This window comes from Camelus ferus, chromosome 32, assembly GCF_009834535.1.
Source record: "Camelus ferus isolate YT-003-E chromosome 32, BCGSAC_Cfer_1.0, whole genome shotgun sequence".
Taxonomy (NCBI): domain Eukaryota; kingdom Metazoa; phylum Chordata; class Mammalia; order Artiodactyla; family Camelidae; genus Camelus; species Camelus ferus.
Window position 1 is genome coordinate 22957081 of NC_045727.1, and position 23712 is coordinate 22980792.

General features: G+C 48.3%; 1 protein-coding gene across 15 annotated transcripts in view; it reads right to left on the reverse strand.

The window, feature by feature from the left end:
- Positions 1-23712, reverse strand: part of GLT1D1 (glycosyltransferase 1 domain containing 1) — a 99488-nt gene that overhangs the window by 45916 nt on the left and 29860 nt on the right. For 13 of the 15 annotated variants that reach the window (XR_004316673.1, XR_004316672.1, XR_004316670.1 and 10 more), the window contains exons 5-11: positions 23575-23611; positions 21965-22021; positions 14668-14793; positions 13688-13783; positions 12879-12928; positions 3436-3479; positions 1748-1868 (exon numbers count right to left, since the gene is read on the reverse strand). Coding sequence is in view for 8 of the 15 variants with exons in the window: in XM_032471684.1 (XP_032327575.1) it covers positions 1748-1868; positions 3436-3479; positions 12879-12928; positions 13688-13783; positions 14668-14793; positions 21965-22021; positions 23575-23611 (531 nt within the window). In the remaining 7 variants the exon portion in view is untranslated. The remainder of the gene's footprint in view (positions 1-1747; positions 1869-3435; positions 3480-12878; positions 12929-13687; positions 13784-14667; positions 14794-21964; positions 22022-23574; positions 23612-23712) is intronic. The other 2 variants (XM_032471685.1, XM_006184848.3) reach the window with 1 other exon arrangement.

Sequence of the window (23712 nt, forward strand, 5' to 3'; positions counted from 1 at the left end):
TGTGCTGGTTTGAAAAAGCATTCCCGAATTCAACTTCACCTTTTCTTAAGAAGCAGGTGGAGGGGTGTGTCAATTTACATACAAAGGAACGATTCAGCAACAGCGCAGGGACGGGTCCTGCAAGGTCCTTGCTTTTTAAAGCCGATGCAGAGAGTACAACGGGCCGCTCCGACGCCTGCCGTCCCAGGCTGATTTTAAACCACAGTGGGGTTGACGCTCAGCATCACGCTTAGATTGAGACGTTGAGGTGCAGAGGTGGGACGTCTGCGGAGGTGGGACACGCCACAAACCCATGCTCTGTGCTCTGAAAGCCTCCGAACCCTGGAACTGCAGGCGCAGGTGGAGTCTGTCTCCCCCGGCCCACGTATTTTGCTTTGGGCTCTTTTTGGCTTTTGAAAGGAGGCCACGGGAACAGAAAGCACGAGGCGTGTGACATCGGTCCTTCCTTAAATTTAGGGAAGATTCTTCTTTTTTTCCTGCTTTAATTATTTACCATAATCTCCGGAACACTGAGGTCCACAAATTGCACCAGTGAATTCAACGAGCCCCAAAGGTGTAAATGGATATTAGAAATACGGTAGAAACAAAAGCGTGTCTCTAAGCAGACACTGACGTGAGGAACCAGTGTCGTGAGAAGGGGAACGTGGGATGTGACTCAAAGACCTGGAGGACCGACAGCCACACGTCTCCTTTGCTGTGGCAGGTTTTGTGACCTGCTGAAGACGAGGGCGAAAACCGCGTCTGCTGTGCTGAGCGCTGGAGGGGACTCCGTCCATGCGACGAACAAAATCCAGCACCGAAGGCTGGCGATGACAGGAGGGCAGGACTCCTCTTGGCTACGGTCGCCCTCCAGGAGGAGCCCAGCGCGCCGTGAACTGACAGCAACGCAGGGGAAAGGAGAGGAGCCTTTCGCGTGGGCCGCCCGCTGGTGACCGCCGCAAGTCACCAGCGCAAAGCGGTTCCCACGTCCCGGTGGCGCACCGGGCACGTCAGGCGCGCAGCGAGAAGCTGAAGCTGCAAAGGCTGCGAGGTTGGACTGCGTACCCCTTCCCAAGAGTGGACGCGGCCAAGCCAGAGCCTGCCAGGATTTCAAGAGCAGGGGCTTTTCATCTCAGCCTCTCCCTGCGAAGCACTGGTACCTCGGGCAGCGGACTGGTGGGACTGCGGGCTGGGACTGCGAGGTGGCACTGGGATGTGCATGCACACTTAGCCCGAGCAGGTTTAGCCGTTTTCCTGAGCTGAATGCTAGACAGACAGACTGCATCCACCCCTGTCCCCACCCCCGGGTGCAACTACACCGACCCCCGCTCCAAGCTGTCATCTCCTACCTCTGCCATGTGCAGGAGCCCAACCCGTTCCCATCCCTGCAACTCTGGGATCACAGAACACACTGCAAACAGGGAGCAGCAACCAAGGCAAGAGGAGGCTTCCCACAAAACCCACCCCCACCCCGTGCCCTGCCCCAGCCCTTCACCACCTCGCCGCCTTCCCGCTGAAGACATGCGGCCGGTCGGGGTGGCGCCACCCGCGTTTTATTTCCCTCTGGGGCTGGCCAGGAGATGGCCATGGGAAACACAGTGGCATTTTGAAGTCCCAGCTAGCACTGAACAACCACTTCTGAGCTCCCAAGAAAATGCCGTTTTGCTTTTTTTTTTTAACTTCGAGGTGTGCACAGCCTCCATAAATGCGAACAGGGCTGGCGGACAATCTCACACGTCCACCTTCAGGACGCACGCTGTGTCCTTACCTCCAGAATCGCGGCAGACATGCCCTCAGACACGGAGCTGTTCACCACCGCGAAGGAGTTCTTGACGACCGCGTGCAGGTCCTCCTGAGCCATCTCTCCCACCAGCCGAACCCCAGGGCTCCTGCAACAACACGGGCAGAGAGGGCGTCTACGGCTGGCGTCTCACATGGAAGGGCGGGGAGAAAGGGGGGGGACAATTTGGGAGGAAGACCCTACATCACAAGGGGAGCACTACTGACAAAGGGTTCGACACAGAAAACCATCCTGGGCTGAGAATCTATTTCCCCCCTCGACGTGGGGGCGGGAGCCGGTTAAACACACCTGCCTTCACCCTGAACACGCGTGACAAGGGACACACCCGCTTCTCAGACACCGGGAGGCAGAGAACGACTTCTGCCGTTTTTCTCTTCATGACTGAGAAAACAAACCTTTTCTAATAATTCAACCTTTTTTCCCAATGATTTTTTTAAAGTCACTGAGAGATAATAATAGATGTGTAACATACAGAGAGAAAGAGAAATTGTAAAATAGTAAAAATAAATAAATAAATAAATAAAAAAATTCAACCAGTACTCATGTTCCCACCACTTCTACAGGTTTTACCTTGTTTTCCATCCAACAAAAGTGACATTTTTCCCCAAGCCCCCGCCCCCTCCGCCAGCCTCGTGATTCCGACAACACGCCCTCTGGCCTACGTGGTTGTACCTCACCCCGTGTGCGTTGTGCACGTCTGAGCAACGTGAAGACACCTGCTTGCTGTGGGGGTAAAATCAGTGTTTGCCAGGCCCCCTGGCTGATGGGTGGCCCGTGGGAGGGGCGTGGGACCGTGCGGCTGCGACGAGACCCCGTGAAGGGGCGGCTGTGACCCAAATGGGAGGTGGCCCTTCAGCTCTTGCTCTTCCCGCCTCCCCACTGGAAATTCCGGATGCACGGGGTGGAATTCTGCAGCCACTGTCACCTGGAGGATGGAAGCCACAGGGAGGGACAGCAGGACAGAGAGACAGGAGCCAGCGTCTCTGAGGTCTTACTTGGTTCTGGACCAAAGACATGAGGCTTTTTTATTCTCCCCAATTTTTTGAATTTTTTTTTTGGTGGGGGGAGGTAATCAGGTTTATGTGTTTATTTCCTTGTTTATGTTTACCGGGGGGACTGGGGATGGGACCCGGACCTTGCGCGTGCTCAGCACGGGCCCTACCACTGAGCTGCACCCTCCCCGCGACCCGACGTCACTTTTCTACGTGGGCAGTTCAGCCCCAGTGTGTGTCAGGCCGGCGTTGCTGGGTCTCTGTTACTGGCAGACAGATGCCATTTACGACAAACAGGCTGACAGGCTGCTCTCCAGAGGGGCGGCAGCCATCTTCACCGTCACCAGCAGGCATTTCTTTGCAGTGTTGGCCGAAGTGATCAGTGAGAATTAGCACCTCCACGCGGGTTGCAGGGGCAGTCTCCACGCGTGTGGCCCCTCGGCCGCTCCCCCCGGGAACAGCTTATGCTCCCAGTACATCAGCGTCCTGGCTGCAAATGGGGGAAGCGAAGATGTCCCGGGACCCTTCAGAGATTAAAGGTGGGATAGTCTGCAATGTGCCGGGGACACAGCCTGGGACACGGCGAACGCTGGGGACGGGGATCATTTCCTGGTCACGAGGCTTTGTCTCCTGCAGGCCGCCTGTCACGCGCCCTTCCCTTACCTCTTCACTTTGGCTTCCACTTCCCTGGTGAACACTGGGTCAACCTGAAAAGAGACCAAGATAAACCTTAGGAAGTGCTGGAAGTGAATCTACCTCTTAAGAGGATTGCATATCGTGGCCACAGAAGCAGTCGTTTCAGAAAGGGAAAAAAAAAAAAATTAAATAGGAAATAGTGCCCCTGAGTCCAGACACCACAAAGCAACAGGGAGACAAGAGGACTTAAGGGAAAGTGTGAAGAAATCTGCAAATACAGTCATCCCTCTGTGCAGAGCGGGGCTCCGCAGACAGACCACCGAGGCCAACACCCACCCCCAAGCCATGCACTAGCCCACGTGGTTGTGCAGACGTTAATGGACCTCTCTGGGCCTCGGTTTCCTCATCTGTAAAATGGGAATTATAGCCACACTTTGGGACCATTGGGAGGATCAAATGAGCTCAGACACACTCAGTACTTCCAACTATTTCTGACACATAGTAACTACTGTATCAACAGTAGAAGGAAACAGTTAAATATCAAAGCCGTTCTAGAAGGAATAAGAATGACAGCTGCAGATTACATCACGAACACAAGAATATCTATACACCTAACCCAGACGTGTACTTTCCCAGTGACGGCGCCACAGTCCCAGGAAGGAAAAGCCACCGCACCCTGAAGGCGATCACAGCATCCACAGACGAACGCACCTCACTCCCGACCATCAGAAACCAAACCGGAACACTCTGCGCACCATGACCTCTTCTGGGGTTTTCACTTACAGAGGGACCAGGAGTCCCTTAAAGGATTCTTTCCCACCTGTCACGGGGTTCCTGTAAACCCACTGAGGGTGAAGTGGCAGTAGACATTTGTTCTGTCTAGTTACTCTGCCTGCAAACTCTCCACGGAAACAACCGACAGACTGGCTTTGTCCCGCCCCATCCCTCCACTGGTTTTATTAACAATGAATACAAATAACAGCCAAAATATTCTTAAGCTTATGCAAGTGTAACACAGAAGTCGAAGCATTTCTTCAACGACAGAGGCAGATGTGGCTGTGAACACATTTTTCTCGCACGGTGTCTGCCGGCTTGTCCTGGTACAGACGACGAGCTCAGAAGTGAAAGCAGGTTCAATTTCTCTTCTCATTCACACTTTACCAGCAGGCATCAGGCTTACAAACCAAGTTGGTTTAATGACTACGATGGTACCCCTAGAGTTTATCATACTAACTGAAATAATTCTGTGTCTTCCAGAAATTTCATTCCAGTTTGGTTTGGCAAGGAAACATTGTGTGTGTCTCTGTGTGTGTGTGTGCATGCCACAGACGTGTGCTGAACGCCAAATCCTTCAAACTACTCAAATGACCGAGATACATCCCCAGGAACCAGTAATGCAAAGCTCACTTACATCCCTGACATCACCACATCACTCTGGAGGCCAACATTGCGAATGTGGATGGATAAGGAATTTGAAATGATTCTTGGATTTTTTTCCCTATAGTTTAATGTATTTTAACAGCAAACTTGCAGGAACAGCGCAGAAGGCAGAAAATATTAAACACGTGTACTTGCGCGCAGGGCAACACAGAACTAAGACTGGCGAAAGGATGGAGGCTACTGTGTGACGAAAATGCACCAGACACGATTCAGCGGCCACCCATGAGAAATCCACTCGTTTAAAGAAAACCCAAATGCTGGCATTATCCAGAAAAACGCAACAGGTTTGTTTCTAATGGTTAGCAAACTCAGCTGCCGAAACTTGTTTGCCAAAACATTCTGACCAGCGTTAATGTCTCTGCTTTCCCATCAGAAATTCACATTCCAGTGAAACTGCCGAGCCCCGACTCTGCGCCCTATTTTCCACTCACACTCAGACACTTAGGTACCTTTTGACTCCAAGAGGGGTGGGGTGGGGGGAATAGAACATTCAGAACTATCAAACGAGGTTTTTTTTTTTTTTTTTTGGAAGAATGAAGTCTTTCCCATCTTGAGCGCATTGTCCGTGTGCGCCTCCTGCTGGCGGGGCGTCCCCTGGCGTCATGGTCACACACGCAGCGCGGGCGGCATGCACATTGGGGGTCTTGTCTGGGGACAACCAGACCCTGACAGCTGCGCTCTAGAGGTGCAGCCCTGTTTGGGAGCCCTGAGCAACGTCTCGCGCCGGATGCTGGCAGGAAAGTCTGCCAACCAGAAGTTCAGGGGGCTTCTGATAGTGTCCTGTTTCCAAGCCTGAAATGATGCCTGTAACCATGGGTTTCTTCACCCCTCCGGTAGAGGGCCCACTCTCTTTTTAAAAGATTCTTATTTTTTTAATCGAAATGTAGTCAATTCACAGCGTTAGTTTCGGGTGTACAGCAAAGCAATTCAGTTACACATATACATATGTACACACATGTTTTTTCAGATTCTTTTCCATTACAGCTCATTACGAGAAATGGAATACAGTTCCCCCGTGCTACACAGCAGGGCCTTGCTGTTTATCTAGTTTATATACAGTAGTGTGTGTCTATTAATCCCAAACTCCTAATCTATTCCTTTGCCAGCGGCTTTTTGATCAGTTTCTCCCTGGGCGCATCACCGCCGTGGACTTGCGGGCGGTCATCTTCCCAGGACGCACGGATGGAGACCTCCTCACTCAGGCCCCTAGCCCTCCGGCAGGAGCCCCAGGGTCAGAGAGGGACAGGAGGAGGCCACACAGTGCTACTCCATGAGAGATTTTTTAAAGAAAAAACTCACGGCCAAGCATACTTTATTACTGGTGGCAGCTGTTAACGTCGGTATCCACCTGGCTCTTACTCTGGGCCTAATCCCCGCTGAGTCCTACGCACATATTGCTTCTTGCCCACAATGCTGTCGTCGTCATCCCCACGTTAGGCGGGAGGACAGCACAGCTCAGAGAGCTGGTGTAGCTCAGCCAGGATCACACAGCAGGGAGGCTGCCGGGCCAGGACCGAGCCCGGGCAGCCTGACGCTGGAGACTGCATTCTTGGCCACGCTCTGCTTTTTACGCAAAGGCTTTTTATGGAATAGTTCATATAAAGTGAACGTGCCCCCCCCAGAACCCCTCCCTGCCTGCCTGTTTACTCACCCACGGATGCCACCTGTACGTCCCCACTTCTCACCTCTCTCCTAATGGCATGTCACTCTCTCCATCAGGAATGCCACCTTCTACCCCTAAAACCCATCTATCCCCAAGGCACAGGCAAATGGGACCTGAGAAACTGACCGACGATCCAAACCAGAGGTACCATCTCCCCCTGAACTTTTCTACCACCTCCTACCAGACATTTTTTTTCTCACACTAAGCTTTCAAAATCCAGTGTATATTTCAACTCACAACACCTCTCAGTTAGCACACTAAATTTTCATGGGGTGTAGTTGATCTGTATTTATATTTCATAAAATGTCCAGTTGGAAAAAAAAAAAGATTTATATATCCAAGTTATTCAAAACTAATTAAAAAAATTTTTTTTTGCATTGGTCAAAAAAAAGTAGTTTGGGATTCTTGTCCATCTCGCCTCCATTCTCCCCCCAAGGTCATGCGAGTTCTGTGCTGGACAGTGTTTGCTGAATGAATGATCTCCAGCCGGCTCCACCCTTCCATTTACCACGTCTGATTCTTTTTGTTCAAATTACCTTAAACCACTGAATTCCCTGATAGCCCTGACCTCCTATCATGAAAGAGTAATCAGCCTAACGAAAGCTTCCTGTTGGCGCGACATGTTAATTTTGACATACGTGTTTTACTTATGATAATTTTTAGTTAAAAATTCCTCCTGTTTTGCGGGGAGGTGGGTGTAGCTCAGTGGCAGAGCATGTGCTTCGCATGCACGAGGTCCTGGGCTCCATCCCCAGTCCCTCCTCTAAAATTAAATAAACAAAATAAACCTGATAACCTTCCCCCGCCCTCCCCACTTCAAAAAAAAATTCTCATTTTTTATTTTATGAGCACGTGTCTGCTCTTTTGATTAACTATTTAAAGGAAAATGATTCATCAAGGGGAAAAAAATTGTACAAGACAGCTGAAACACCTCACCCTTTAATAAACTGACATTTCACTGAAGGTGTAACAGCGACCTCCCCGCTCAAAGCACAAACGGCATCAAGCTTTTTGGGGTTTATCCTCCGCATCAGCTCATTGTCACATCTCTTAGTGAAGCCAAGGGGAACAAGACACCAGATAAAGGAGAAAAGAAGGGAAGATATTTTCTGTTTAACGAAAGCTCATGTTCTGAAATTTTGAAAAGCAAACCCGCCGTAAGCAACAGAGAAAAGTCTCATCTGCTCCTTCTAAGCTCATTTATTTTCTAGCAAAATACACTGTCTCAACGCCCAGGCTTGAGGAAAATCATCTCCGATACAAGTAATTATTGTGGAGAGTGTACACTGCCCCGGCTCCTTTTCAAACAGGACCAGAAAATGCCCCGGCTGCAGACCCCCTGCCAGCGGAAGCCATGTGCTTGGCTGAGACGGGTGGACTGGGGAGATCAAAGGAGCTTTAATAGAAAACCAACACCCAGCGTGAGCCACCCTGCAGCTCGAACAAGGTCCTCACGTGTCAACATGGAAAGGGGACACCAGCAGGGGGCGCCCTTGCATTTCACGCCCACAGGGCGCTGCCTGCCAACCAGGTGCTGTGCAGGAGGCCTCTCATTTCGGCCTCAGGAGAAACTGTGGGGCAGGTAGCAATGTTCTTAGTCTTGCCCACTTTACAGACGGGAAAACTGAGGCACGGAGAGGCGAACAGAGCACCCAGCTCGCATGCAGCCACGACCACACTACTATGCGGCCACGCAGAACCACACTCTGCAGGATCCAGGGGATGCGGTCGTGGCCCAAAGGCGTTAATGAACTCGCCAGCAGTAAGCAGTGATGAAAGACGTGGGCGATGGCCCGTGGGGCTGAGATCTAGCTGCCTGAAATGCTCTTGCCAAGGACGACCACAAACGTAAACCTGGGTACGGCATCTGAAAAATAACCCACGCCCAGCAGCACCAATTTTGAGCACCTTCACTCCACCCTTATAAATGGCTGGGAGGGCAGGTAAGTGCCAATCTCAAAGCAGAGTCGTAAGCTTCAAAAGAAGGTGGTATCTGCCTTCTGGGCTGGGTCACAGGACGCGGTGGGAGCGAAGGTGAATGACAGACACACCCCTGCCGGCAATTATTTGTTCCCGTCTGTCTTCCCACCCGGACTGCACGCGCCCCGAGGGCAGGGCCACGTCTGCTCTGCTCACTGCCATGTGTCCACGTGCCTGCCACACAGCGTTCCCTGGAGGGATGAGAACGAGGGAAATAAACCCACATACACAAAAATAGTGGAAGAGCGAAACCTATGGCCCAAAAATGTCTCTTTGGCACGTGGATTATCATTTATTATTATTTCCAGCTGCAAACAATCAAAAGCCAAGAGACCCAGGAAGAACCTTTGACCTTCTCCTTAACCGCCTAAAAGAGTGTGGACGGAGGACCCGTTCCAGGAAGGGGGCACCACCAGAGACCACGGCGGTGTGAGCTCGGTGTGTAGACGGCGGGGAGCCTGCAAAGTCTGCTTGTTAAAACTCCCCTCTGGGTCCCACTGTCTCTGCCTGGCCCAGCAAACATTTCTTCACCAAACTTTTGCTTTCCTGTCTCTGTGTCAATTGCCTTCCTCCCCTTTAAGGCCCCAAACTCCTACCTCAACATCCTCTTTTGTCTTGAGCTGAGGATGGTGTTTTAAGGTCAAGGTTTCGACTCAGAGTCCCTGGGTCTTTCCCATGTCTATATGTAATTAAACTTCTGTGTGATTTTCTCCTGTTCATCTGTCTCATGGCAATTTAATTCTTAGACCAGCCAGAAGAACCTAGAAGGGGACAGGAAAGTCTCTTCCTCCTTGACAGCCTGCACATGTACATGTATATATGCACATATGTATACACACGTGCGTTCACACACACGTGTGCACAGATATGTAACACTATATGTATTGTTCACGTAAATGAACAGGAAAGTGAATGAAGATATCCAAGCCTCCAATTGGATTTGTGCTCACGAACATCAACAAACCTGTAAAGGGTGATGCGATAACGGGGTGATCACTGCACTAAACTGCAGCTGAGCACCGTTCTCACTGCTAAGAGCATCCTCTCCATTTCCCTGATGGAAGAGCACCGAACAAATGCCGGGGACCAAACACAACGGGCCACACGTATTTCCTCTGTGACCTCTAACGTGTTCAGTTCTTGCTTGACGGTTGATAGAAACAAACAGGTGATCTGCATTTTCCGCCATGATCATCATTTTTCCTCTTTGACTATCTGGTGTCCGTTCCACCCCTCCGGCTTCCTCTGGGGGGGCTTCCTCACCTCCTCCCACTGACGTGGCCTGGGGGAAGTGTGTCAGGTGCCTGGTCCTCTCCTTACGGGATGCGGGTGTAACACATGCTGGACCGTGGGCCTCGGAGGGAACGACCCAGGGACAGAGAGGGATGCTGTCCGAACCTGGCCTTCAGCCTCCCCAACGGTTCCCTCGACGGCTCTCGTAATCTCCTGGTAGATTCCCTGTGGCTGAAGCTGGTCTGAGGCTGCGGCCAAGGGGCACTGGCTGAGCTGTGCCATTTCTTCATCGGTGTCTCCTGTCTGACCGGGCTCCGTAGACAGATGGACGGGAGGGAATCGGTGCTGTGCGCACCGTGGTTATTCCCGAACAACAGACCAAGCCTCTTTTCCAAGACATATCAACGAGGTGAGGCAATGCAATTTCGTGCTGAGAGGCCCTGCACATGGCCCTCCAGAAGCGGGTCATTTATGCTCACAGAGTCTATTCCGTCTCTGAGCTCAGCAGTTAACCAAGATGGGAATGAACGGAGGAAGAGTGTACTCACACCGGACATCAAAAATAATTGTAATGCTCTATGTGGAATTTGTGTTTCATCCGTTCCCGGATTTAATGGCTAAAGGGAGAATTTCAGTGTGTCCCAAGATCTGACCTCTGGCCCACGTCTCAAATCCATTTCCAAATTATCAGCACGTTAACCCATAACACTGTAGCAGATACTCAAATTCTAGGGCAAAACCGTCTCAGCCGCCGCCTAGTTCTGTATGCAGAAGTGATGCTAAATTGAATTCCTGACACGGAAAGGGCACAGGCGTTTGGGAATCTTACAGTCCTGACGGGAAGAAGCGTCTCTGAGCCAGGCCTAGACCCGGGGAGGGACTTCCACCGAGGAAGCAGCCAAGAGGGAACACGTTCGGGGGTCTCACTCTCTCTCTCTCACACACACACACACCATCCAGTGTGGCCCAAGTCAGCGTTTCTAGATTACGGAGCAAATCATGAAATCAATTTGGGGGTAAAAATTAGCCTTTTTTTAAAATGACACGGAATAGCAGAGGACAGACCCGTTCAGGTTTTTTGTTTTTGTTTAAAAATGGATTGTTTAATACAGCTTGTTTCCGGTGTGTGTATGTGTGGGGCTTGGTTTTATCTGCTCACGAGAGCTGACTGCATAAAGAAATCCTGACTCTGTCGGGTGACGTCTGCCTGGTAACTTGAAACTGGCCATGGCTAAAGCTTTGCCACCAGGGAAATAGGCAAATAGAGCTTTTAGAACATAGGGCTTCCTTCCCCGCCCTTCCCGACAGAACCAGCTGCTGAACACTCACCAGCCACCGGCTGTGGAGAAAAAGTCAAACAAACACAAAACTTAAGAGACACTAACCAGCCTTGGCTGAAGGATCGGAGGACCTGAAACGCGTATCTGGGTATTTTGGTTTTAAAATCTGTCATCGGGGGGAAGGAATCAACACTGAAACCAGTTATTGGAAGGGCTGTGTGACTCACTGGATTCAGCGCTGCCTTAGAAATCCAGAAATTCAAATTACTGCGTCTGCTAAGATGACATTGAGGTTTTTGTGGTAGGGGCTCCTGTTTCCCTGCAGATTGGATAAAGACCTTTTACAAGGCAGGGGTATTGCTGTGGCTCGAATGTCTGTGCCCACCCAGATTTGTAAGCTGGAATCGTAACCCCCGAGGTGACGTGAGGGGTGAGGTTTTGCCAGTGCTTCGGTCCCAAGGGTGGGGCCTCATGAATGAGATTAGCGTTCTTACAGAAGACCCCAGAGAGCTCCCCGCCCCTCCCATCACGTGTGGTCACAGCTAGAGAGTGTGACCAAGAACGGGGAAGTGGCCCGCCCCAGAACACGACCAGGCTGGCGCGTTCCTCTCGGACGCGCGGCCTCCAGACTGCAGTAAGTCAGTTTCTGCTGTTCATCGGCCCCCCGTCTGCGGGACTTGGTGACAGCAGCCCGGACGGACCACAGCAGATAGAAACGAGTCAGCTCCAAAGCCCCAGCACTGGCATCCAGGTCCGGACGAGCTGAGAAGACGGCCCAGGGCGGCAGGCAGACCTAGGTCTGGGAGATGCGGCTCCCTCGTCAGTGGAGGGGAAGCGAGCCGACCCCAGGACCGCCCCGGGCTGAGTGCACGCGCGCGGCGCAGTGCCAGGTGCTCACCAGCAAACCTGCAACCGAGGGATGTCTTTCCCTGTTTCCTAGAGGGTTTTAATGATAGATAGCGGAGTGCCTCGCGGAAGAAGTGCTTGAGAATTGTTAATCGTTCGCGGCCATGAGCCTGAGGCCCAGCGATTCGCTGTCATCATGACCCTTCACGGCCCTTCACTCAAGAGCTCCCCGTCCTGGCTCTGCTTTCTCTCATTCATTCTCTGGCCACTCCGCCCAAGCAAACTAACTCGTGGGCTGTAGGTGCAGCTCGGGTCAGTCCCACGGGGGCCTCGGGGAGGACCTTCGGTGCACCTGCTTGGAGCAAATCACTTTCATGAGATGAGCGGTCCTGCACCCAGACGCTGGGTCCTGAGTGCGGAGCCCGACGGAGGGACAGCCTGCGCACCTGCTCCGGCTTTGCGGAGGGGGAGCGGGTGTCCCGGAGTCCCAGGGAAGGAGAGGCGGCACCACCAAGCCCTCCCCGGGCCTCCGTTCCCCGGCCGACGGCCACCATCAGGCACGGACACCCCTGTGCACAGGCTGCATTTCTCGTGCTTACAGATACTTATTTTCCACCCCACGTGGCTCCTAAGCGCAAGTGCATTACTGAATCGGGCGATCGGGCAACCAAACAGCTCTGGGTTTGTCTGCGGAGCACTTCCAGGGAGTTTCAGAGAAAACCTGGGCCACACGGAACATCTACCTCACACGCGGACTTAGACTGACATTCGTTCCATGACTCTGCATTCTCTGAAAAGCTCATTTGTTATCCTTTGCAGCAATAAATTAACGGCAAAGGCTTATTTTAAAGCCTCATAATCTTTAACCTTGGTCGAGAGTTCAATTTTTAAAAGGCAAACAGACTTAATGTATTTAAGAAAGAAAGAAAGTTTTGGTCAGAAGAGTAACATAAACTAATTTTTTAAAATACATAAAAAGAATAAAGAGGAAAACAGATAAAAACAATGCTTACGGCAAATCAACTTACTTCCGGACCTACGATCACCATGTAAACGTTGGGCTCTTCCTGATGCCATTCTTGGGGAGAAAAAAGAAGAAAAAAAAAACCTTTAAAATGGTTCTCAGTCACAGCCAAAAACATAATTCAGTTTAGTGTTCATTACTCCACAATATAAGTTATTCCGTATCATTTTGCTTTTGCTCATATGAGTCCATTTAAATTATATTTATTTAAAATGTAAAAATTGAGTATTTTAGGCTATTAAGGAAATTTTTTTCTAGAACATTCTGCATTATTCAGATACCTAATTTATCAGGTAATTAGGACAGATACGCCATCACAACTTAATATGAACTTTAGAATATAGTGAAGGTGGGGTGAGTATAGCTCAGTGGCAGAGCATGTGCTTAGCATCCACAAAGTCCTGGGTTCAATCCCCAGTACCTGCATAAAAATAAATAAATACACCTAATTACCAACCCCCCCAAAAAAGAATATACTGAAGAATCTAGAGATTAGCTTAAGCAATGCAACAAAATTCCAAACATAACATACAAGTCGGCAGGTGTAAAATCTTTCCAGACAACGCTAGTTTAGTCTTACAATTATAGGCTGTTTTTGTACAATTTCCTCTGAAGCCGAGGGCACCGGAAAGTAAGACACCACTGAACCAACCAGACAGCACTGCTGTTTTTCTGGTTGTTCCCAAAGTAACAAGCTAGGAACAGTTCTGCTAACATGCAAAAAACAGGAAACCCAGAGTCCTAAAGAGAGACGCTTGGAGACGGGGACCCACGGGGAGCCCCGCGAGTAAAGGGCCCCGGTAGGAAGCGTACCCGAGAACGCGTCCACCAGGTAGAGCGGGTCTTTGACGCGCCTCAGTCCGCAGATCAGGAGAAACACGTGCAGGTGATCGGCACTTTGGTTTATCTCTGCAACAGAAGAGAAAGTTCAGGGAGTTTTCAGCGACGAGGACTCGGCTTGCGATCGCGGCAGCAAGGAGCCCTCCGCCAGCGCTTCCCACGCCCAACCTTCGCCTTCATCCTCATTCCGCCGCATGAACTAGCTGCCCCTCTGGGCTGGGGAAGCCGAAGCCGAGCTCAGCCCAACAAACGCGCTGCAGTACAGGAGGTCGGGGCGCCTGAGACCTGTGAGCCACCGGCCCTAGAGGTATCTCGATGCAATTCCACTTAGGAAAAACATTTTCTTTATGAAACTAGAAAGATGGCTTATATATGAATGCCATGTATGTAATATTTTGAGTCCGCATGTGTATATACGAGGACACGGGCTTAATGTATACACGCCCATAGATCTATAAAATAGAAGGTTTAGGTTTGCCGGAAAGCTGTCAGTAAGGTAGCTGCCAAAGGCCACATTCACGGTGGTCCTTCTCATCAAGAGGTGGAGCCGATTTCCTCGCCCCTAGACTCTGGGCTGGCCTGGTGACTCACACCACGAACAGCGCGCAGGGCAAGGTGAGCAGTGACCTCCAAGCCTCGTGCCCAGCACCCTCACCCGCTGGGACGCTGCCGCCTTATAATGAGACGTGGTGGAGAGAGGCCCAGGCCCCCAGGCTGGAGGCGGCCACGCGGGGACCGCCAAGCCTCGGCCAAACGTACGAGTGAGCCCAGCAGACACAGGGGAGGCCGGGATGCGAGCTCCCACCGAGCCGAGTCCAAACTGCCAACCCACAAAATCATCAGAAAATACACGGTGCTGGTTGTAAGCCACCCTATATGTTGAGGGGGGTTTGTCAGGCAGCAGTAGGTCAGGGAGTCAACAGAAATGATTAATATCATAAATCCAAGCTAACCTAAAACTTCATCATTTCCAAGTGTATGTAACTGGACATAAAAGCAAGCGAGGAGAAGGTTTTCACTCGTTCCTTCCACTGGTCCCATCCTCAGTGCAATTTCATTTCCTCGGTGCTTTTTCATGTCTTGAGTAGTAACAAAGGCAGAGTGAATACAAGGAGATACATTATCAACACCCTAACACAATAATAATAGTAATAATAATACAGAACCGGCTCTGGAGAAAATCTTTACCGAAATGTTGAGACTCAGATGTCCCCTTAGAAAACTCTAGAGCAATGATGACTGTCTCCGAACAACTGCTGACAATTCCATGGAGATATGCTGAGTTTTTGTTTTGAGTATGTTCCTGGTATTCTCAGGATCCTGAAACTAACCTTCAAAATACAAACCTTAGTGAGAACTTCTTGGATCAAAAGTTTAAGCTAGAAGCTACGTCTGGAATTTGAATGTGTGATGGGAAGAATTTGAGGTCAGGCGTTTGAACCTGGGGGCAAGAGACAAGCTATTCTCTTTAATAAATGATACAAGTTGAAGAATTACCTTTAAGGGGGTGGGGGGTGCAGCTCAGTGATAAAGCGCACGCTTGGCATGCACAAGGTCCTGGGTTCAATCCCTAGTGCCACCATTAAGGGGAAAAAGTTTTTTTAAATAAATAGAAGTGCTTAAAAAAAAAAAGAATATCTTCAAGGATAGGAAGGTCGGGTGTGAAAAACAGCCAAAACCTACATAGTTAGGCAAGAACCGTAATGAATGCAAAACCCAGTGAGGGCAAGTTGGACCAGGACAGAAATTACAAGTGCTTTGTCAAAAATCACTTATTAATGACAAAGGAAATATAACACCTGGACATGGGGGACGTGGGGAAACTGAGAAAGACTCACTTAACCGAGAGGAAGCCTTAGCCCAGTGCACATGCCTTTATTTGCACACACACAGAGATTCGATACATTTTTTAAAGAATCACCGGTGATGGGAGAAGCTGAAGTTCCGTGTCTCCAGATGTGACACAGTGAGAAGGACACAGCACCCCTCCCATCATCATCCTGAAGTACATGGCGTATCGACTCAACCACAGAAGAAGAGAAGAAGGAAGGAAGGAGCAGCGCCGTGAAATTACCAAAAGGGGGAAATTGGAGAATATCACCAAATTAAAAAAAAAAAAGAAGTAAATACAAAAAAAAAAAAAACCCCCACACACACACACAAAGATGGCATCCTCAAAAAAAGCAGTTTTAAGAACCTCTTTGATGCCTCAGTGAGAAGGTGGCACTGAGTTCTTCATTCTCGCTTTGTGACAAGCACAGATGTTGGAGAACAACTCTGCCCCCTTTTCTTCGGTTTGACTCGCGTCAGCTACTCAGAACAGATGGTTCGGAAGACCCGCTGCGTGAGGTGAAGCCCTCTGGTCAGGGAAAGCCCGAGAAAAATGGCCTTCAAGGCACCGCCCCCCCCACCCCAACCCAGCTTCCCTAGGAAAGCCACCCTCCAGAAAGAAGGATCCACAATCTACAGAAGCTTCAGGATGTTCTATGACTTGCAGGAACGCAACCCCATACGCATGAGATGCATGTGTTTGCACACACGGACACACAGACAGAGTAGTTTCAAAGAATAATTTAGGCTTATTACATACGAGGCACTCTGATATTTCCTATTTCATTTCATTTCATTTCATTTCAGTTTTAAAGCTGCTGGTGCCCGACTCACTACACTGATTTTGAGACCCCCGACCCACCAGACCCTGGGGGGAGATGGAGTTAATCCCACATCCCCTTGCCTCTCTCTCCTTCTTCTTCCCGGGCTGAATTCAATGTCATGGGAATTTGGAAAACTGCATGAGACCATGATCAAACAGAGACCTCAATCCTTTGTCTTATCTAGGATCTTCTTTTTTTTTTAAAGATTTTTCTAAAAATTAAATGCAGAGACAGCATTTGGGTTTGAGAGCTTATGTGCACTTCCCACAGACACCAAGATTGTTTTCAGGAAATTAAGACAATAGTTCAAAACTCCTCATCAAACAGCCAAGATCTCAGGCCTGCCTCCCTGAGGCATCAATTCTGAGCTAATTCCACTCCGGGCTCCGTGGGGCCCCGGGCAGCTTTCAGGAAATGCACTGTTTTCATTCTCAGATTAAAAAAAAAGAACGAAAACAGGCTGGCCCGTAGGGGGTTGGAGGTGAGGCAGGTATTTACATAATTTTTCTTTTAGTGGATTTCATTTCCTCGTTTTATTTTTTATTTTTATTCAGTGGAGGGACTGGGGATGGAACCCAGGACCTCACGCACGCTGAGCACACGCGCTACCACTGAGCCCGTTACCCTCCCCCTTTTCCTCCTTTTAACCCGACACTTACTTTTCTTCTCTTTACTTTTCCTCTACTATCCAGGATTAACAAGTCAAGGTTTGAACTCATCCCTTACAAACACACCCCGTCACGTGTCTTTCCGATGGGACCATTTCCTGGAGGACGGTATTTTTATCTTCAAAACAAAATGTGTCGTTTTCACAGTCTGGCACCACATCGGTCCCAACAGACGAAGCAGCACATTCCTTAATCCTGTGAGTGACTCAGGAGCTGGTTCTGGAATAGAAACCCAATCCATGTTTAATCCACTTTCTTCGCCGTGTTCTATTCCAGGAGCTCTGTTTCTTTAAATTTTTTTTCAACGTGTTGTTACAAGGAGTAAAGGATTCAAGAACTTCTGTCGAGCGGCGAGAGCTAGTGAATTTTAGCTGAAAAGTCTGTGAGTTTTCCATCTGGAAAACAGGTGAGTTTTCCTAGGGACAGCCTGAGCAAGGAAAATAGTCCCATCTGAGTTTTGCCTATGAGAGTTTCCATTTAGAAAAATAAATAACGTTTTAAAAAACAGAGGGAGAAAATTCAATAGACAATGAAAACAGAAATAAAGCAAAAGTGGGGGGAAAAGAAAAAGAAGGGGCAGCAGGGGAAGTGTAAGCCTTCTCGGTTTTGGGATGGGACGACCCAGGAGCCTTCATTTCTTTAGGTGCGTTAGTCACCGGCATTTAAAAGCAAAAATCATGGATCACTGAACTGTAACAACCTTTAAGATGTACATGAAAACTCAAAAGACCAGGTGACTGACTTGATGCCCAAACGTCTATCTTCTCATCAGAAGAGCTGCTGTAAATACCACGTGGAGTTACAACAATGCCACTCGGTGCCTTTAATCTACTTTACCCCATATTTGGTCCTGGTTGGTCTGTTTGAACGTGGAATCCGGCGAGCACAAGACTGACTTAATGTTTTAAATGAAGGAGATTTGCGAATTTGCTAGCGAGGGATTCGAGATAAAACTCTGAGTTCTCAGAATTCCTGCGACACCCAATGCCTCATAAAACTGACATCAGATACTTGAGAAGGAGGCTATAAACCCTGGGAACTGATCAGCCCCCCGCCTATTGATACAGTGTTAAATGAGGCCCTTCCCCGCCCACCCCCTGGATTTCAAGGTTAATCGTTCCTAAGAATCCGGAGGGTGAGCGTTTGATCGCTAACAGTCTGTATCAAGCTCACCGCGTCTGCTGTGTTCCCGGTCTGCAGCTCACACTGGAAGTGACAAATCACAATCCCAGGCTGCTCCAGAGGCCAGGGAAAGGCAGAGGACGGGCGAGGAAGACGGCCCATCTCTGGGGTCTGAAATGCAACAAAGATGAACAACCGTACAAATGAGAACAGATGCATGATCATAAAACACGGAGACGCCGACTGAGCCCGCATCCTCCCCGAAAGCCAGTATCTCCCAGAGTCCGCTCCCGCAGCGCCAGCCGGGGCTCCCCTCAGCCCACGCGTTCTGAATACACTTACGGCACCTAATTGCTCACGTCACGAAGAAACGGCAGCCAAGTCGGTCCCCAGGGGGAATGTTGTCTAAGGAGTCTTTTAACTCTCCTGGCTGGTCCGTTCATCGCTCAACAGTAAGACCCATGAAACGATCAACAGTGAGGCTACAGACCTCGGTGACAAATCACCCGCCTTTTGGAAATCATGAATGTTGGTGACACCGCAGGGGTGACCTGGGACACACAGAAGACGGAACAGCCTCACAACTGGTTCTGAGCAACAGCGCCCGCTTCCTGACGTGATGAAGCAATTCGACAGCGTGTGTAACGTTGTTGCCGAGATGGTAACGCTGTTGCCGAGATGGATGTGCAACACTTGGAAAGTTATTTCTAACCAGATGCTTGGAAACGTTTTCTTTTCAAGGGAACCTATCGCTGACATAGAGTATGTGGCGGAGATTCTGTTCAAAGTTTTTGGCGCCGAAATAGGCTTGGGGTGGTCCTCGTGCCTGCCGAGGGCAGGGCATGGTTTCGCCATCTTCGGTCTCCTCTCTGAAGTTTAGAGCAGGACCTGCGGCGTCAGCTCCCTTAATGGTACCTCTGTGTTGCTGTCTCGAGGGAGAAACCTCTCAGGTTTGCACAGATGGGTTCTTAGGCTTCAGACGGCGTCCAGTAACCGATTTTAGCTGCTCTGGTGCTTTTCCAGAATTACTGGGTCCATCAGCCTGTAAGGCAGTTATGACCCCAAACAGCTGTCAACTTGTGGGCCTCACGTGTGGACAACTAAACGTTCTATGCTTACAGATACCATACAGCCAAATTGTGCTTAAACACCATGACCCTGCTTGGATCGTACCATGCACAGAAAACACAAAGTAGGCACTACATGTGGGGAAAACGGTACCCTCACTGCATCACTGACACACACAAACACTGATGCTGCTTTCCAAGGGACCCTCACAGAGACGTATGCAAGCCCTGGTTAAATGCAGAATCTAACCCAGTAATTCTGGTTTTAGGAACTGCCCTAGAAAAACAATCAGGTAAAAAATGTGAAGAACTGAAACCCTAGCACCTTCATCGCTGCATATCAAAAAGTGCTTAAAAACTCTGAACGCCCGACAAAAGGGATTGCTTGAACACATTTAGAGAATTTTAAATACAATCAAGGAGTTAAAAACACAAGGTCATTAGATCTAATAAACTTGGAAGATTTCAGGACGTAATGTCCATGTGTAAAAATCAAATGTATCTCCATCTACTAGCAACAACTGAAATTCAAAAGTGAAACTTAAAAAAAACCTTTACAGCATATCAAAAAGAATACAGTCCTTAAGAATATTTTTTAAACAACACTAGAGGCCTATACAAGTCATTATGAAGATAAATAAGACTTAAACAAATGGACAGATATAGCACATTCAGAGATTTTAAGACAAATTATTGTTAAGATATCAGGTTCTCTCTAATATGATCTACAGAGTCAATGCAAAGAGATTTTATAAAAACCTGACAAGATGATTCTCAATTTTTATACCTGCAAAACACCTAGAAGAGCTACAACAATTCGGAAGCAAAAGTGCCGACTAGCGCTATCTGATTTCTAGACACAGCATAAATCTGTGGCAAAGACAGCATGATACTGGCGTAAGGGTGGATATAAAACATGTACATACAGAGGAACACGTACAGTAGACGATTTTTAGCAAAGTAACCAGAGCAATTCAACAGAGAAAGAAAAGTGCCTTCAATGACACTAAAACCTAGAGGAAAAAAACTGAATTTTGATCTCCACTGCCGGCCACACATGAAAAGTAATTTCAGATGGTTTACAACCCTAATGAAAAAGTGTCACCAGAATCCTTGCACAAGCACGTGGAGAGCAGTTCTATTCACAACAGCTAAGAAAGGAAAGCAACCCAAAGCCCACCAGTGGGAGGACGGAGAGCTATCCATGCAGTGGAGTACGACTTGGCAATGAAAAAGAAAGAACAACAGTTACACACAGCAGTGTGCGTGCACGAACCTCAAAAATGTTATGTGGAGAAAAAAGAAAGCCAGACACAAAAAGCGCTTACTGTATGAATCCACTCAGACGAAGTTCGGGAACAGGTAAAAACTAATGGATGATGACAGAACGGGGGACGGGGGGCCCTTACGGAGGGATGGGAACTAAATGCGGGAAAGCACAAGAGCAAACTGTCCTGAGCGGTGGGAAGGCGATCAGTCCACTTGTCAGAACTCATCTAATTTTACATCTCAAGTCTCTGCATTTCTCTCGATGGACATTTTACTTTGACTTAGAAAAATTTTTCAGTCAGCTCATTTTGTTACTAACATGATGAATAAATAAAGCAGGTTGCGCAGAAAGCACAGTTTGACTGTACTTTCTTTTTTTGTAAACTAAAAAAAAATGGTCAGTACACTGTACATGTGTATTTATGTGCAATGCAATGTCTATGTGCAGGTGAACTGTAATAATTCCACCTAGTAAAACTGAAAAAGGAAAAAAATAAAAATAAAATAAAATAAAAATAGTTTTATATGATGATTTATACATATGTATTATTTAAACATAAAAAATCAGATCTATATTATATATATTTTATATATAATTTATATATAATGTAAATAATGTAGATCAAATACCTAGCTATGTATTTATAATAAATCTATGAATATTACATATATATAGATTTCATATATACAGTGATTTTAAGAGCCAAAAATACATAACAGTGTAATGCAGCTATAATATTGATATGATATATAAGTACATAAAAAGCATTAATATATATGCAAAGTTGTTCCGAAAGATCACATCGAGACACTTCATAGCAGTCCCTTTGTGATGCTGAGATTTCAAATGGTTTAAAACTCTGTTTCTTGGGGAGGGTACCGCTCAGTGGTAGAGCGTGCACTGAGCATGCCCGAGGTCCTGCGTTCAGTCTCCAGGATCTCCATTAATACAAATCAATAAACAAATACCTAATTACCTCCTTCCCCCCGCCAAAAAAAAAAAGAAAAAAGAAAAAAAGAATAATAAATAAAAATAAAATTTTGTTTCTTACTCTGATCTCCATTTTCTTATTTTTTCAAACCACGGGCACTTGTTACATGTGCAGCTAATGAAGTCGCACAAATTGAACACATGAGTTTGGCATCTTTAATAGGAACAGACGCCGCATGACGCCAAACGCTTGGGACATGTGTCTGAGGAGCAGCATCAGGAAGGCCGGCGCTGCTGCCCGACCCGCGCCCCTCCCGCATCCCAGCCGCGGCTCCTCACGGGGATGAGCCCACCGACGAGGTCTCGGAGGATGGGGAGAGACGAGCTTTGTTCTGGTCTTGCCCGGGCCCCTCCCCTTCTTCTACTTTGATTGACCCTGACAGGCTCTTCTTCAAAACAGCGTGACCCTAGCAAGTAACTGAGCCTTGCTGGCAAGACGCACTTCAGCGAAAATCCTACCGGAAGATTTCACCTCCTACCTGAACGCTGAAGGAAGCTGTTCCAGTTAAAGGCGGCGTTCGGCGCTGTTGAAATTCCTGGGGAAAGAGGAAAAGAGAAGGCTCGCGCTGTTGAGACACGACCAGCTATGTTGTGTTGACATCTAAACAACCGTCACGCCCGCTTCTTAGAAGGACCTCAGCATCCTGAGGGTGTCACTGAGTTCCCGTTAACCCCTCCAAGCCCGCGAGGCTTAAAGTCAGCCCCTGGGTCCCAAGGAGAAAAACATCCATCACGTTCACCCCACCGCCCGGTACGGGGCCAAACTGTCTCCAGGACGCAGAAAGCTTGAGTTCTGAAAAAACCAGATATCTAAACCATTACCAACTAAACTCTAATAGAAACCACGTAGAAATTATGTCTGCATTTAAAATTCCTCACCCCACCCCTCTCCAAATCAGACATGAATGCCTGCTATCCTGGCCGCTTCCCCAAACAGATTTCAGTTTAAAACCCTCTGAAAAGATGAACAAAGATTTCAAAGATTTCAAAGATCAACATTTAACAGATCGTCTTGAGAGCAGAAAAGATCTGAAATGTTACGGAATGTAACTTCGGTCTCAGTGCCCTCCTGAGCTGGTCCCTCACACTGACCGGTGCCAACGGCAGCTAGTTAAGGAGGGCCCACCCTGCCCAGACTGGCAGACTCTGGGCGGGTGTGGTCCCCGCCGTCCTGGAAACCTTCACGTCCTGTTAAGCAGGCTGACGCCTCCGGTTTATGGAAACTGAGCTTCCCTGAGGTTAATCGGGGTCCACAATGGCCCAGTGTATAGGTGGTAAAGGCTGCGTTGAAACCACGTGTTGCATCAAAGCCCGTTTTTCCGGCTGCACCGGCCTCCTCCCTGACTGTAAACCAGGCTGCAGCAGAGGAACAGAAGACGCAGCCCCAGGCCTGTCCTGACACGCACACCACCCTCCCCCTCCGCTTTGATATATGCTGAGTCAGCGCGTCTTTTTTTAAACAGGGGCTCCAAGAAACAGTTTATTTGATGAGTGATTCTGCTGCTCAAAGGATCCCTGAAACCATCAGGGCATTTAAACCATGACAATGTGACGTGTAAGGTGGACCTGAACTTATGACCCTGGCCTCAGCACTGGCTCTAACCTAAGCTTGGAACCAGCTACGTGTTCTGTGGAGCTCCTGCTTCCCCGATTTCTACAGCGGTTTACTAGCTATGTTGAGGAGACCCCGAGGGTCTGAGGAAAGGGACCACCACCAGGGTAGGACGGGGGAGGGCAGGAAGGGTTGCAGAGGGAGGCAGAGGGTTCCGGGTGCCCCCAGCTCAACTCAACTCAACTCAACTCAACTCAAAAAAAGAAGCCCATCCGTCTTTTTCCATCTTTACTGACAGTATCTGTACTTCCTGTTAAATGATCTGCATTTTTAATTATTCTTTTATAATGTTTTCCTATTTATCTTTTACCTTAATGTCAGAAAATAATACAAGTGTATCTGTTCTATTTTTAAATAAACCCCAGACATCTTGCTCATAAACATTTCATAAGTGTTTTAGTATGTGTCTTTAAAAAGATAAAGGATTCATTTTTTTTTCAAATATATATATATATATATATATTTAAAAAGTCTTACCTTGACTTTGGACGAAGATCTTACCCCTAGCATGCGGCTTTTGAAAAGAAGGGAGAAAAAAAAAAAAGTAAATTTGATGATTCATTACCTTTGCTTTTTAGAAATGAAATGAAAGCCATAAAAAAAGATTCTCTTGGA